Source organism: Bos javanicus, chromosome 17, assembly GCF_032452875.1.
Source record: "Bos javanicus breed banteng chromosome 17, ARS-OSU_banteng_1.0, whole genome shotgun sequence".
Taxonomy (NCBI): Eukaryota; Metazoa; Chordata; class Mammalia; order Artiodactyla; family Bovidae; genus Bos; species Bos javanicus.
This window is the reverse complement of record NC_083884.1, coordinates 53,296,523-53,313,428: the sequence shown is the minus strand read 5'-3', so window position 1 is coordinate 53,313,428 and position 16,906 is coordinate 53,296,523. Positions and strand designations below refer to the sequence as shown.

The 16,906-nt window shown below is 40.5% G+C and overlaps 1 protein-coding gene across 6 annotated transcripts in view; it reads left to right on the top strand.

Moving 5' to 3' along the window:
* The window catches only part of CCDC62 (coiled-coil domain containing 62), a 43,880-nt gene that overhangs the window by 11,241 nt on the left and 15,733 nt on the right, over positions 1–16,906 (top strand). For 3 of the 6 annotated variants that reach the window (XR_009730364.1, XM_061384680.1, XM_061384682.1), the window contains 5 exons: positions 1,900–2,001; positions 7,192–7,280; positions 7,626–7,741; positions 9,561–10,286; positions 13,216–13,372. Coding sequence is in view for 5 of the 6 variants with exons in the window: in XM_061384680.1 (XP_061240664.1) it covers positions 1,900–2,001; positions 7,192–7,280; positions 7,626–7,741; positions 9,561–10,286; positions 13,216–13,372 (1,190 nt within the window). In the remaining variant the exon portion in view is untranslated. Of the gene's footprint in view, positions 1–1,899; positions 2,002–7,191; positions 7,281–7,625; positions 7,742–9,560; positions 10,287–11,406; positions 11,980–13,215; positions 13,373–16,906 lie in introns of those variants that run through there. The other 3 variants (XM_061384681.1, XM_061384683.1, XM_061384684.1) reach the window with 3 other exon arrangements.

The following is a 16,906-nucleotide window of genomic DNA, read 5'->3' as shown; positions in this document are numbered from 1 at the left end:
TAGTATGGGCATTTCTTCCCATGGTGAAGGCAGAAACTTAAGAGAGGAAGCAGAAAGATAAGAGGGCCTGGCATACCATCACTTGCCCTTCATTCTGTGGCCAAAGTGAATCACATGGGTGAACCCAGAGTCAGGCAATGGAAAAATATCCTCTGTCCTTTTATGGGAGAAACTAAAGTTAAAATGTCTTCCTGGTGTTTTAATTGGGGAGCGTAACACTGGTGTTCAGCATCAGACAAAACACACACACACACAAAAAAAAAGAAACTAAAAAAAAAAAAAAATTGAGGAATGAATGCAGGGAGGGATAAGGAGTTGCCACCTACAACACAGACTACCAGAGTGGCTGTTCAGTGGATGTTCTTTTTTGGGGAGAATTCCTTTTGTGTCCTCCTTTTTCCTTTTTCATTCTCACAGTAACTCCATGGTTTATTCTACTCCTTGAAGTTTTCTAATGAAACAAAGGTTGGGTATGGCAGATAGGTTAGTGCTACATACTTGGAGGTAGATCTAGGTGATAGAGTAAAAATTTGCATTTGTCTACAAAGCCCTGGTGGCTCAGATGGTAAAGCGTCTGTCTACAATGCAGGAGACCGGGGTTTGAGCCCTGGGTTGGGAAGATCCCCTGGAGAAGGAAATGACAATCCACTCCAGTACTGTTGCCTGGAAAATCCCATGGACAGAGGAGCCTGGTAGGCTACAGTCTATGGCGTCACAGAGTCGGACACGACTGAATCTGTATCTATCTATCTACAGAGGGTAAAGGGGGAGGCCCACTTGTCTCTGGCTTTTCCCAGCTGTATCCCAGAAGAAGCTGTTGGATTCAGGAGCTATCTGGGTCTTAATTCCACACCCAGATGATTGCATTTGTAAGTGGTCATCAGTTGGACCTGAGGACTGACTCTCACAGTGGAACAGGCAGCCTTAGAATGACAAAGTGGTGCAATGGTGTGGTTACTCTGCCTCTGTCCCAGGTGGGGCCCCTTGTGAGGCAGGGAGTTACTGTTGAAATTGGGAAAGGTTATTGTGACAGGTTTAGTTTAAAAGACTCCACCTGCTAAAATCTTGTTCTAATGATGCCCTGACTCCTGGCAAATGATAATTTTGTGTCCATTTGTAGTTTCATCTAAAACCATAATCGTACTATAAGCCCCTTCACAGCAGGGATGGACTCTGAGAGCACAGCCCTTGGAGTATATTGCAGGCATTCAGTACGTTTATTGAATGTTATGTATACCTAGGTAAGATTAAAAGTAAAAAGAAGTCTGTTTTATCAATTTTTATGCCTTATTTTAGAAATTTAACATTTGTTTAAAAAATATAAAATAAAAACAGGGTCATGGATAGTGGGCCAGAGAGTAAGGGACAGAGACTCATTTAGTTTGAGCGCACTGGAAAGACATCTTCGAAGAGAACATTTGAGCTGAAACTTGGAAGAACTAGTCATGTAAAAATCTGGGCCAAGATCTTCCAGGCAGAAGAAACAGCAAATGCAAAAGCCCTGGGGTGGGTTCGGGGGTTGGGGCAAGTGAAAGGAACAGATTGAAAGGACAGGGCCAGGCTGTACAGGGCTTAAGGGTCTGAGTTTATATTTCATCCTAAATGTAGTATGAGGGCTTTTAGCAGAGAAGTGGTGCCAGCAGATGGCCCTGATGGCTCTGTGGACATCAGGCTGCAATGGAAGAGGCAAGGTTCATGCATGGAGACAGTGGGAGCCTTGGCCAGGATCACTGCCAAGCATGCAGTGAAATGTCAGATACGGGACATTTTAGCTGTAGATCCAGCAGGACTTCATATGGATTGAAAGTGGGTGCTAAGGACATGAGAGGTATTTGCAGTGTATATTCCTCTAGAAACTAGTATTTATTTGAGGACTTTCTCCCCCTTCTATTTGTGAAGAGGATCTAAATGAAAAGACAACAGAAAATAATGAACAACGAGAAGAGATCATTCGCCTCAAACAAGAGAAGAGTTACCTGCATGACGAATTGGTCTTTACTGGTAAAAATAGATTGTTTAAGTGATTGAATAGTTATATATTTTGTAACCTGTACTTTCTTTGGTACTACCATGGTGGGCTAAATGAACTGTGCCTGCCTCAAAATACTATATGTATTTATGTAATTAATTTTAACACTCTTTGAGAAATGAAGAGAGACCATACGGGACATTTTAAAGCTGTCATCATGCTTCCCAGTTAACTCAGTGTTCCCTTCTGTAAAATGAGGAACTGCTGTCCCTTCCAGCTTGAGTATGTGACTATACTTCTTACTAAAAATGTAACACTTGGCTTAAAAATTCATTAAGAAAGAATCTTATGACCAAAGAAGGGAGGATGTTCATACTTTTGCAAACACTAGGTAAAAATTAGAAATTCAACATTTTTTCAGTTTTCCAAATAAATCACCTGTAATTATTGCAGTCGGAAAACTTCATGTGTTTTGTTACATCAGTATGACCCCAAAATAATAATATTGGAGATGAATTGTTCATGATTTGAAAACAAGTTTGTCAATAATGTGCAGTGCAAAAATTGCACACACATCTCTCCACCGGCTGCCATATTCTCCTGCACTTTTAACCCCAACTCACCCCAGTATGTTAGAGTGTAGCCCCTCCTTTCTCTACTCCCAACTGAGAATCACTGAGATATAGATCTGATCCATATATGGCCCTGCCAGCCAGGATTTTTTTGGACTTTAATTCTCGTAGTTTGTATTAAGAAAATCATAGATTTGGAGATAAAATTCAAAATAGAAATTAAATGAACATTTTTGGGTCTACTCATACATACCCTCAATGTTCTTCCTTCTAGGAAGAGAATACATTTCTGTAAGTTAAAGGACAGGATACGGTATTACTTTTTTTTTTTCAAATAAAGTGGAATTCTTAATTTTAATCTCTTGTGATTAAGATAGGAGAAATGCAGTTTTCTACCACTAGAGGTCACTATTTCTGTTATTTCTAGGATTGCTGTGTTTCAAAGCAATACTCTCCTATACAGCATGCACACAGCTAAAGATACATATATAAAGATATACATATATTTGGATGTATACATAAAGATACATATATTTGTGGCTTTACAGTTGAATTCACACAATCTTTGGATCAGTGTATATTTGCCAGGCACTCTGTTAGTGACCAAGGCCCACAGAGAATTTAGTGTTACACAAATGCTATGAATAAAATGCTATGAAAGGTCAGAAGATGTAGAAAAATTTACAAGATATTTTAATAAATAACCTCCTTTTCTTTTGGTTCATCTATTTCTACTCTTTCTGTTAGGTATTATTAGGTGAAGTATATGTAATTTGTTAGCTAATACTCCAACAAATCCATTTTGTGAAATAATTTTTTTAATCATTTCCTAAGCTGATTTCTTAAACATTTTTTCTGCTCAAACCACTGTCTCAGAACAATTTTTGTACGCTTAAATGATAAAAGTGAATTATGCCTAAAAATAATTTTTAAAGGCTTAACGTGATAATATGCTCTCAGGTGCCATGGCTGAAAATTAACACATTTTATTTGAGATTGGAAGATGCCTTAGAAATGTACTTTTAATTCAAAACTTCATTTTCCCTCTAACTGAAGTTTTCACATAGGCTTAGAGACAGGTTTCATTTGTCCATGTTGCTTATAAGAAGTTTTTTTTTTAAAAAAACATGCTAGTTTACATTTCTGTGGTCCTGGGAGTTCTGTAAGACTGCGTGAAGGTCTTTCAGGCAGTGAAAGGCACAACGGCTTGACCGGAGCTCAGCAGGTCCAGACGGCCAGCGCCCCTTCTTTATGCTGCTGTCCTCAGGCTGCCTTGCTCAGGCAGGTGTCAGCAGAGAGTTCCGTATCTCTTTGTTTTCAGTAACCAACGTGTGAAAATAGGCAGGCCCACTCCACTGTGGTCCCTAGTGATCCAGCCATGGAGGAAAGTGTCAGATCTAAGGAAGCAGTTCTGTTTTATGCAACAGTAGATGATTCTAAAGACAGTTAAGGCAGTACTGAAATACACTTAGCATCGCCCTTTCGATGCCAGATAAAGTCGTTAGCTTTTGTCTAGGGGGCCGTGCTGTGCCCTAAAGAAGTATCTCTAAACACTGGGAAGGCACCAGCATGTTAGATGCTGTTGAAAATGAGAGGTGGGTAGAACAGAGAGCAGCCAGGAGGCCTAGAGGCCGATAGGCATCACTTCCCCTGTGGAAGGAGCTATGGCCCCTCTTTTATTGTTTTCTCTGTGCATAGGATTGAATTCATACAGACTAAATGGGGCTTCATAAATATTGCAAGTGCACTGCTGTTTTAGGCTTTTGTTATGGTGTTGACTCATCTAATGCAAGGAAATCAATTCAGAAATGAGGAGACGTAGTAGTTTAAACCCGAGGCAGTAGCTTTCACTGTGCCGTGTCCTCCGTTCTGTGCATGTGGATTACCTTTTTGAAATAAGATGATACTGCAGGCCCGGGTTGGAAGGGCTGAGCATTAAGCGTGTTTGGGTAGGAGGTGGTGGCTTTTCACAGGTCACTCCTCGTGCTTTATTCCACCTGGCCCTGCTCTGATTACCAGCAAGCACTTGGCAGAAAACCTGTCTAGGTAGAGTCTCCGTCCCCAGCAAAGCTCATGCCTTTGTCCTTGGATGGTTTCTGTGATGTTCCAAATGTAAAGCAATGATAAAATAAATATTTGTATTCTTCATCCAATAGAAGAATGACACGTGGAAAAGAACTATTAATAAACCATAGGAGTTGCACATTTCGATTTAGGCTGCATCTGATTGACTCAAAATCCATTCATGTAATAGAGGGCCATTTTGTGCATTTCATTTGAACTTCTTATAAATATAGTAGGTTCTTTTAAGGTTAAACATTTATTGTTGCTCTCTCACTTCTGAGTGAATGAAATGATTTCTCATTAAGCATAATACTAATATTTTTTTCTGGTGCAAGACTTCACATAGCACTTCAGATCTTTCTTTTCTGTGGGTTCTCATTTGCCAAGTTCTGAACCCATTTTAAAAATATTGACTTCGCATCATCTCACATGCTAGTAAAGTAATGCTCAAAATTCTCCAAGCCAGGCTTCAGCAATACGTGAACCGTGAACTTCCTGATGTTCAAGCTGGTTTTAGAAAAGGCAGAGGAACCAGAGATCAAATTGCCAACATCCGCTGGATCGTGGAAAAAGCAAGAGACTTCCAGAAAAACATCTATTTCTGCTTTATTGACTATGCCAAAGCCTTTGACTGTGTGGATCACAAAAAACTGTGGAAAATTCTGAAAGAGATGGGAGTACCAGACCACCTGATCTACCTCTTGAGAAATCTGTATGCAGGTCAGGAAGCAACAGTTAGAACTGGACATGGAACAACAGACTGGTTCCAGATAGGAAAAGGAGTACGTCAAGGCTGTATATTGTCACCCTGCTTATTTAACTTATATGCAGAGTACGTCATGAGAAACGCTGGGCTGGAAGAAGCACAAGCTGGAATCAAGATTGCCGGGAGAAATATCAATCACCTCAGATATGCAGATGACACCACCCTTATGGCAGAAAGTGAAGAGGAACTCAAAAGCCTCTTGATGAAAGTGAAAGAGGAGAGTGAAAAAGTTGGCTTAAAGCTCAACATTCAGAAAATGAAAATCATGGCATCTGGTCCCATCACTTCATGGGAAATAGATGGGGAAACAGTGTCAGACTTTATTGTTTTGGGCTCCAAAATCACTACAGATGGTGACTGCAACCATGAAATTAAAAGATGCTTACTCCTTGGAAGGAAATTTATGACCAACCTAGATAGCATATTGAAAAGCAGAGACATTACTTTGCCAACAAAGGTTCGTCTAGTCAAGGCTATGGTTTTTCCTGTGGTCATGTATGGATGTGAGAGTTGGACTGTGAAGAAGGCTGAGCGCTGAAGAATTGATGCTTTTGAACTGTGGTGTTGGAGAAGACTCTTGAGAGTCCCTTGGACTGCAAGGAGATCCAACCAGTCCATTCTGAAGGAGATCAGCCCTGGGATTTCTTTGGAGGGAATGATGCTGAAGCTGAAACTCCAGTACTTTGGCCACCTCATGCGAAGAGTTGACTCATTGGAAAAGACTCTGATGCTGGGAGGGATTGGGGGCAGGAGGAGAAGGGGACGCCAGAGGATGAGATGGCTGGATGGCATCACTGACTCGATGGACGTGAGTCTGAGGGAACTCCGGGAGTTGGTGAGGGACAGGGAGGCCTGGTGTGCTGCGATTCATGGGGTCACAAAGAGTTGGACATGACTGAGCGACTGAACTGACTGACTGATACTCCAACTCTAGTAATAATGAAGTGTCCCCATTTCAGCAGAATATTTATGGTCTTTATAAAAAAATGAATATTTTAAAAAATACCTCTTTTTCTTTCTGAGCTAGGAAATTGAGTGTAATATTCAAGTGTTTATTCAAGACAATTCTGAATCTTACTTACCTATCAGGTAAAAAGAGTTCTCAAGAAATAGAAAGTCTGTAAAGGAGTCCTGGGCTTTCATTAAAATGGAAAGACAAGTTTATCTACCTATGGGGTCACCTCATAGGTTCAAGTATCCTAAGTCTTTGGTTTGCAAGATCACATAGGAATAGCCTGATTGTGAGATTATATCAGATTGACTTACATACTGAAGAAAACAGTGATTTTTTTTCCCCTTGTAATGTTAGTTTTTTTTTTATGTTGATAAAAGTAATATGTTGTTTGGATTTTTATAAGGAAAATGCATTTACAAGTTACCTGTGTAATGTGAATAAATAAGTAAAGAATAAAGTATTAAATTTTAGAGATTTAGAACTCATCCCCTCCCCCCAAAAAAAGGAAAATAATTTTCTTTAATCCTTACATCTAAAAATAACTTATTTTGATATTTCAGTGTGCTTGCCCTCAGCCTTTTTCAATGCATATGTACATACAGACACACACACGTCATTTGATCATAGAGTTTGTACAGTTTGGAATACTTTTTTGACTTAGCATTAATTATATTGCAAAAGTTTTCAAATTTAGTTAGAATCACAGATTAAACTTCTTCCTGGACATCCATTTTGCAATTTTAAAATTCAGAAGCGAGTGTGAAAAAAAATTGTTAGCCATGTGCACATTCAATTGTCAGAAATGAAGAGGTGTGTATTGATGTGGCTGGTGAAAAATGTTTTAATAATATTTGTTCTTAAATAGCAGAGAGAGAAAAAAGGAAAGATGAGCTACTTGATATCGCAAAGTCAAAGCAAGAACGCATGAATGCAGAGCTGCATAATCTGAGACAGGTACGTCCCCACTCACTCTTCACTATTAAGTGGGAAACATTTATAAACAGACATCAAATTAGGAAAAGTGTATGCCTGGTGATTTTGTTTATGGTGCTTCTGGAATCCTGACTACTATAAAGGTGTATCAATCGTATTAACCTCGCAGATAGAGTCTTGCTTATAGTAAAGGAGACTGGTTATACTAACAAATCTTGGTGCTAACATAGGAAAAAGGAAAGCAAACATATTCAGCATATGTCTTTAGCCACTGTCTGATACGTTTTAGCGTCTGAAACACCCAATTGTTGGCTTGCTTTAGCTTTGTCGTTGCACTTTGTATTGATTTATCAATATCTACGGCAGATTTACGTAAAACAACAGCGTGATCTGCAGTTTCTTAATTTCAATGTGGAAAATTCTCAGGAATTAATACAGATATATGACTCAAAGATGGAGGAATCAAAGGGCATGGAATCCAGGTAACCTTAGTAAGATGCCATTAATATGATATTGTATTTATTTCCATCATTCATCAATATTTGTTAAGTACCTACTATGGGTCAGTACTTACTACTATTCCCTAGATAGCAGGGAGTAAATGGGAAAAAATATATGTGAGCTAATAATTATCATTTTAATCCTGGGTTGTAGTGAGACTAGATTTAGAATTTAGGCATGATCCTAATTAAACTATTTGATAAATTTCATTAAATACATTATTTGTGTGTGTGTGTTGTATAGAAGGCTTTGAGGTAAAGTAGACATTACAGAGATGAATCATTTATTCAGAACTCTCAGTATTTTAGGCACTGGGCTAGGAATAGGGAGAATAAAGATATACTGGGTATTATGCTTATCTAAAAGAAAGAACATCAAAGAATGGTAGAAATAACTGCAGTAGAAGTTCAGCTGAGGGTGACCTCTGCTCTCAGCTTGATTTTTCCATTTTCCTTATTAATAGAAGAAGATATCTGCTCTTACCTATAACAGGCAGTATGTGAATTAAATTGGTTTCTGTAAAAGTAAAATATAAACATATGAAGAGTGGTTTAATTTAACAAGCATACAACTGTCCCACAGTTCAGTTTAGTCCACATATCCAGCCAAAATAGTAAGGGAGTGGTGGAAAGGAGGGGGCATTCGGTGAACTCCCATTTCTCCACGTAAGGGCAGAAGCTGGGCCCAGTGGCACGCTCCTTTCCCTAGGAGGCTGGCGTTCAGGGTCAGGAGTGGTCAGGAGTTGCAGGGTTTTGCTGCAGACAGGAAGACTGGGAACTCACCCCACACTTTGCTGCATTCGCTGTGCTTTTCTTCGGGTCTTTTACTGGGGATTCTAACACCATCGCTCTGTATCCCAGCATCTGCAGCTGCTACTAATAAACATCAGACCAAGCCGGCGATCTCCAGCAGGCAGAAGACCCTAACCAGTTGTCTCTCTTTCCTTTTTGTACTTCATTTCCTCTGGGAGGCACCTGGGCTAGACGATTGAAGTTATTCTTTAAGAACATAAAGCGGCCTTTCCTATTCTAGAAGGAGAATCAGAATCATATAGATTAGAACACCTGAACACATGTGACATGAGAATTTTAACCTTGTAGTAAAAGGTTTGTCACAGTGAGTTTTATTTTATGCACATGTGTCATTTTTACTTTAGACTGGTTTTCGGTACATAGCTACATAGGTGTAGCAGATAAGTGGGATGTCAGAATACAGTATGGTGAACACATTTGGCACTGTCCAGTTTATCTCTGTACCTTGAATCCCCATTGCCTTTCAGTTCTGGCTTTAGCTCTGTTTACTGTGAAACTAATAGAATTAGGAAAAGAAATAACAGATCAGTCAACAAGTATTTACAGAACACTGAGTGTGTATTAACGACCGTCCTAGGTGCTAGGGGGATTAAAAATGGCTTCATATGTGAAAAACACCCTTAAGCATCTTTAGACAGGACATTCGTGAAACAGCGAGCCTTACAGTTGTAATAGGAGAGTGTCTCTCTGATGAATTAGATCATATATGCAGTAAGATAGTGATTTGCAGTATGGACATATGTATAGTAGACCTTAAGGATGGGACATGGGGGAGTGGGCATGTGGGCTTGGTGATCAGAAAGACTTCCTGGAGGAGGCTGGGCTAAAACTGGGCTCCGAAGAATATAAAATTCCTACCTTCTATTTTCAACTGAGACAAATGGGTCTTATTAGGGTTTAGCTCAACTGATGAGGTTTGAGTGAAATATTTAAAATGATAGTATCAAGTGTATCTTATAACTTCCCGTTTTTTGTAATGCCACCATAGCAGAGACATGTGTTTATCAGACCTTGAAAATAACCACCTAAAAGTCGATTTTAAGAGGGAGAAAAATCAGAAGTCACTGGTTAAGGACCAAAAATTTGAGACCACGTTGGTTCAGCAAACTAGGTCAGACAAGAGCTCTTGTGATGTATGCAAAGAGAAGAAACTACAGGTTAATACTTCATTTGGGGGAAAAAGTGTAATTGCTATCTCATCTCTATTTGCAAAAGACTTAGTGGAGAAACAAAAGTCTTGGTCTCTGGGAGGAAAAATCCAGATTGAACCCGAAAACAAAAGTACATTTTGCAAGATCCACGCAAAATCACACAAAGGGAATGGAATTGGGATTCAGAACGAAGAGAAGCAACCCTCAGAAACATCAACATCTGTATCTGATGATAAATGGCATGACGTCAACGTTTACCTGGGCCTGGCCAGCTGTTCTGATTCAAAGCAGCCAGAAAAGCTGGATGTCGACTATCAGGACCACCTGGAAAGGCCTGGAGTCTCCTGTTGCCACAGAAATGAAGCCTGTGTGGATGAAAGCGACATGTGGGAGTCCAAGTGCTGCCACCCGAGTAACTTCGTAATCGAAGCGCCGGGCCACATGTCTGATGTGGAGTGGATGAGCATCTTCAAGCCTTCCAAAGTGCAGAGGGTCGTGCGCCACAAATCTGTGTGCACTTGTTCAGGAAGCGCCAGCGGGACCAAGTACAACTCTTCGACAAGGTCAGTCTCGTTTCACGTTTGTGAACACCCAGGGAGCCTACTTGGTGGTGTGGTTCGGTTGCTGAGTTGTAGCCAACTCTTTTGCACCCCATGGAGTGTAGCCCGCTGGGTACCTCTGTCCATGGGATTCTTCCAGCAAGAATACTAGAGCGGGTTGCCATTTCCTCCTCTAGGGGATCTCCCTGACCCAGGGATTGAACCCACGTCTCTGCATTTTCACGTGGATTCTTTACCGCCGAGCCACCGGGGAAGCCCAGGGAGCCTACTTACTGAGTTTAGAAATAGAAAAGGCCTGCAGGAGCCACTTCATGCCAGCTGTGAAATGCAAGCAGCGTTTGCAACAGACATTGTGTTTGACACACCACTTCCTCTTTTCATCACAGCACAGGCTGTTGAGTTTTTGATTGCACAGAGACTTGATTCCAGTGAGAAGTTTGTGCCTAGGACAGCATCTGAGGCAAAGGTTTTGCTTAACAACACAGCCAGTTGTCATGAGCTGAGCAAACATGTTTTATTTTAAAACAAACGGGGAGGTCACTTCACAGAGTAGAATGCTGCTCTGGGGCATTCCTCAGCCTGGATCCTTTTGAATCGATAAGCTGTTTCTTTCATGTCCAGATTACATTCCCTAGACCCCAGATAAGACATTCTCCTGGCCTGCATTGGCTTATTGATACATCCGACTGCTTTGGCCTTTGTGTTCAGTTTACATCTCCCAAACTTTCTTACTTTTCAAAATCATGCAGGAGAAAGAATATTTGTATTTAACAAGCTGGTAACAGTTATTGGCCTTTTTCTTTCAGTTTTATTGAGATATAACTGATGTGGAACACCGTCTAAATTTAAGGTGTTTGCCGTAACGATTTAAGTACATCAGGAAATGATGAGCACAGTAAGTTTAGTGAATGGCCATCATCTCATATAGATACAAAAGAAAAAAAAATTATTGTTTCCTTGTGATGAGAACCCTTAGGATTTACCTTCTCAGCAATTTTCGTATATAGCCTACAGCAGTGTAAATGTTATTAGTCCTACTGTATGTGAAATCTCTAGTTCTTATAACTGTAAGTTTGTGCCTTTTGACCATTTCTATCTGACTGTATTTTTTATTTTGTTTAAGAGAAGAAAATGCATTCAGTTCAGTTCAGTCGCTCAGTCGTGTCTGACTCTTTGCGACCCCATGAATCGCAGCACGCCAGCCCTCCTATCCATCACCAACTCCCGGAGTTCACTCAGACTCACGTCCATCGAGTCAGTGATGCGATCCAGCCATCTCATCCTCTGGCGTCCCCTTCTCCTCCTGCCCCCAATCCCTCCCAGCATCAGTCTTTTCCAATGAGTCAACTCTTCACATGAGGTGGCCAAAATACTGGAGTTTCAGCTTCAGCATCATTCCCTCCAAAGAAATCCCAGGGCTGATCTTCTTTAGAATGGACTGGTTGGATCTCCTTGCAGTCCAAGGGACTCTCAAGAGTCTTCTCCAACACCACAGTTCAAAAGCATCAATTCTTCGGCGCTCAGCCTTCTTCTTAGTTGTTAGCAAATGCTGCCCTTTCAGGCTCATCCCACTGTCCGTTGCTGAATCCTGTAGGTAGTTGTGGGGCACTATCCTAACTTGTGCTATTTTTAAAGAAAACCTTGCTCTTTGACCTTAAATTATAGAAAGAATAAAGTTTCTCTATTGAGAGCCTTATCTGAATCATCACATTGCCTTTCATAGGACTTTATAGTTAAAAATTCCTTTTGGGGATTTTCATTGTTTGGGTTTTCATTTGGCCTGTTTAGAAGCCTGAGTCATTTAAAAATCATATACTGATTCTGTCAGTTGCAAAAGCTTTTTAAAAAATTGGATGTTACACTAAATGTTACCTGTTCATATTTGGTTTTAATAAAAGATTGCCTTAAGTAATCACAAATCCCAGTAGGACACAACTTCCTGTTTTTCACTACTGAACAAAAACACGCATATATTAAGGGAAAAATTTTGTGTTAGACAGTTTTAAGAGTACAGTGGACATATATTAAATTTAAGGCATGAAAGAAATTCCAAAGCAACTTCTGAGTTTTCTTTCCAGGCCCTTTTGACCTCCCTGGCTTGAAATAATTCAAGTGACTTCTTGTTCTTCCAGCAGAGGCACATGCCAAGGCATCGCATGACAAATGCATGATTAAGTAGAAAAGATAATCATGTTTTCCCATTCTTCCTTAGATTATAAGAACTTGTGTGCACACTTCATCATCTGACCAAAATGTTCTTCACATTTATACCTCCATTCCATTTGACAGCCAGGGGTGTATCTGTGGACAGAGAAGCCATAGCAGCTGCCCTGACTGATCCAGAAGGTCCGTGGGAGAAGGAGGTTTCCAGGGCCTGTTTCCAGGCTCTCTGCTTTGAGCCCAGACTTTAATAACCTGCTCAGAAACTTAGCTACATGTGTCTGTTCTCTAATTACTGAGATCCTGTAGAAGAATTAAGGACCCATAACAGTGCCATTCAACTTTCAGAAAAGAACTTTTAAAAAACTATTAGCAAAAATCAATCTCACGCTGAAAACCTAAAATCTACACGTTTAACCTTATACTGTATTCATTTCTTTCCCCTATCTCTCTTGGATGATCCTATCCCTCAAACCTTCTTTTCTTTGCTGTTTTTTCCAGAAGGTGTAGAGAGGAGGACAATTCTCTCTTCTGTAGTTACCCTTTAACAAAGAACTTTGTTTTCTTGCTGTGAAGGGTGTGCATTAATTTATAATATCCTATATAAATATTCTATTCGAATCTATACATTCTATTCAAACTTCAGCTTCTTCATGAAAAAGGAAAAATCTCTCTTTTTGTCCTGTTGAAATGCTTTTCTGTATGAGTATTGGTGTCATATGTTTGTTATTGTTTCAAGATGCCTGTTTTTGTTTGGTTTTATTATTCACAGTGAGCTGATCGCCATCCAGCAGTCCCACTGTTTGGATTCTTCAAAATCTGCCTTAAGAGAGGATGAGAAGTTGATAGAGACAGAATCCTCTTCGGATAAAAAGAACTCATCTAAGATTTTGTTAGTCAACAAAGACGCAGCCCTGCCCAGTGAAAAGGTTTGTATTTCACTTAGAAATACTCAGCTTAGGGACTTTTCTGGCAGTCCAGTGGTTGGCACTTAGCCTTCCGATGCAGGGGGCTGTGGGCTTGATCCCTGGTCGGGGAGCTAAGACCCCACATGCCTCATGGCCAAAAAACAAAGAACAAAAGAAGAATATTGTAACAAATTCAATAAAGACTTTTAAAATGGTCCATATTTTTTAAAAAAATCTTTAAAGAAAGAAAGAAATACCCAGCTTATTCAAGCACGATTTCTCCCCAGTACACTTTTAATTCTCCTGTAGCAATATTGTTAGCGTGCTTATGTTAGCGTGCTTAATTTTGGCTGTTCTTCAGGTTTTATTTTAACCATAGGATTTTACCTGCATTATTGAACTGAAGTCATACTTACTTCCCTTCTGTTTTCTTTAAACATACTGTAGGTTAGCTTCAGGCAAAATGTCCCTCAGGCCCTCCAAGTGATTGCTGTATCTATTTTTAGTAAATAGCTTAAACACACAAAATGAAGAGTACAAGAAGCAACTGTGTACCTACATTCAGATTTAACATGTTTACATTTTGCTGTATTTGCTGTATTTTTCAAGGTTAAAGAAATAGAATATTACAGATAAAGAGTAAACCCCGTGTGTCATTCTGCCCTGTCCACCCCCTGCCACCAGTCATCCACTACCATGAAGTTGTGTCCACATTTGTTTTTATGCTTTTATGTTTTTCATAAAAGTGTACACTTAAACATCACATGCTGTTCAGTTCAGTTCAGTTCAGTCGCTCAGTCGTGTCCAACTCTTTGCGACCCCATGAATCGCAGCACGCCAGGCCTCCCTGTCCATCACCAACTCCCGGAGTTCACTCAGACTCACGTCCATCTAGTCAGTGATGCCATCCAGCCATCTCATCCTCTGGCGTCCCCTTCTCCTCCTGCCCCCAATCCCTCCCAGCATCAGAGTCTTTTCCAGTGAGTCAACTCTTTGCATGAGGTGGCCAAAGTACTGGAGTTTCAGCTTTAGCATCATTCCTTCCAAAGAAATCCCAGGGCTGATCTCCTTCAGAATGGACTGCTTGGATCTCCTTGCAGACCAAGGGACTCTCAAGAGGCTTCTCCAACACCACAGTTCAAAAGCATCAATTCTTTGGCACTCAGCCTTCTTCACAGTCTAACTCTCACATCCATACATGACCACAGGAAAAACCATAGCCTTGACTAGACGGACCTTTGTTGGCAAAGTAATGTCTCTGCTTTTGAATATACTATCTAGGTTGGTCATAACTTTCCTTCCAAGGAGTAAGCGTCTTTTAATTTCATGGCTGTAGTCACCATCTGCAGTGATTTTGGAGCCCCAAAAAGATAAAGTCTGACACTGCTTCCACTGTTTCCCCATCTATTTGCCATAAAGTGATGGGACCGGATGCCATGATCTTCGTTTTCTGAATGTTGAGCTTTAAGGCAACTTTTTCGCTCTCCACTTTTACATTTTCATCAAGAGGCTTTTTAGTTACTCTTCACTTTCTGCCTTAAGGGTGGTGTCATCTGCATATCTGAGGTTATTGATATTTCTCCCGGCAATCTTGATTCCAGCTTGTGCTTCTTCCAGCCTAGCATTTCTCATGATGTACTCTGCATAGAAGTTAAATAAGCAGGGTGACAATATACAGCCTTGACGTACTCCTTTTCCTATTTGGAACCAGTCTGTTGTTCCATGTCCAGTTCTAACTGTTGCTTCCTGACCTGCATACAGATTTCTCAAGAGGCAGGTCAGGTGGTCTGGTATTCCCATCTCTTTCAGAATTTTCCACAGTTTTTTGTGATCCACACAGTCAAAGGCTTTGGCATAGTCAAGAAACCGGAAGTAGATGTTTTTCTGGAACTCTCTTGCTTTTTCGATGATCCAGTGGATGTTGGCAATTTGATCTCTGGTTCCTCTGCCTTTTCTAAAACCAGCTTGAACATCAGGAAGTTCACGGTTCACGTATTGCTGAAGCCTGGCTTGGAGAATTTTGAGCATTACTTTACTTGAATGTGAAATGAGTGCAATTGTGCAGTAGTTTGAGCATTCTTTGGCATTGCCTTTCTTTGGGATTGGAATGAAAACGGACCTTTTCCAGTCCTGTGGCCACTGCTGAGTTTTCCAAATTTGCTGGCATATTGAGTGCAGCACTTTCACAGCATCATCTTTCAGGATTTGAAATAGCTCCACTGGAATTCCATCACCTCCACTAGCTTTGTTCGTAGTGATGCTTTCTAAGGCCCACTTGACTTCACGTTCCAGGATGTGTGGCTCTAGGTCAGTGATCACATCATCGTGATTATCTGGGTCCTGAAGATCTTTTTTGTACAGTTCTTCTGTGTATTCTTGCCACCTCTTCTTAATATCTTCTGCTTCTGTTAGGTCCATACCATTTCTGTCCTTTATCGAGCCCATCTTTGCATGAAATGTTCCCTTGGTATCTCTAATTTTCTTGAAGAGATCTCTAGTCTTTCCCATTCTGTTGTTTTCCTCTATTTCTTTGCATTGATCGCTGAGGAAGGCTTTCTTATCTCTTCTTCTATTCTTTGGAACTCTGCATTCAGATGCTTATATCTTTCCTTTTCTCCTTTGCTTTTCGCTTCTCTTCTTTTCACAGCTATTTGTAAGGCCTCCCCAGACAGCCATTTTGCTTTTTTGCATTTCTTTTCCATGGGAATGGTCTTGATCCCTGTCTCCTGTACAATGTCACAAACCTCATTCCACAGTTTATCAGGCACTCTATCTATCAGATCTAGGCCCTTAAATCTATTTCTCACTTCCACTGTATAATCATAAGGGATTTGATTTAGGTCATACCTGAATGGTCTAGTGGTTTTCCCTACTTTCTTCAATTTAAGTCTGAATTTGGTAATAAGGAATTCATGATCTGAGCCACAGTCAGCTCCCGGTCTTGTTTTTGTTGACTGTATAGAGCTTTTCCATCTTTGGCTGCAAAGAACATAATCAGTCTGATTGTGGTATTGACCATCTGGTGATGTCCATGTGTAGAGTCTTCTCTTGTGTTGTTGGAAGAGGGTGTTTGCTATGACCAGTGCATTTTCTTGGCAAAGTTCTATTAGTCTGCCCTGCTTCATTCCGTATTCCAAGGCCAAATTTGCCTGTTCCTCCAGGTGTTTCTTGACTTCCTACTTTTGCATTCCAGTCCCCTATAATGAAAAGGACATCTTTTTTGGGTGTTAGTTCTAAAAGGTCTTGTAGGTCTTCATAGAACCGTTCAACTTCAGCTTCTTCAGTGTTACTGGTTGGGGCATAGACTGTTTGTTTAAAATGTACACAAATGTCTTTTGCAGTGTGATTTTCCAGCTGTCAGTATTTTGTGACCCTCATCAGTGTTGACATTGTGGACCTGGCCTCTTCATTCTGATGGTTGCTCAGTGTGCTGTCCAGTGACCGTATACTCCGCAGTCTGTCTGTTCACACCCTGACATGCAGACAGTGAGGTTATTTCCGTGTGGGTGTGTGTTTAGTTGCTCAGTCGTGTCCGACTCTTTTCGACTCCATGGA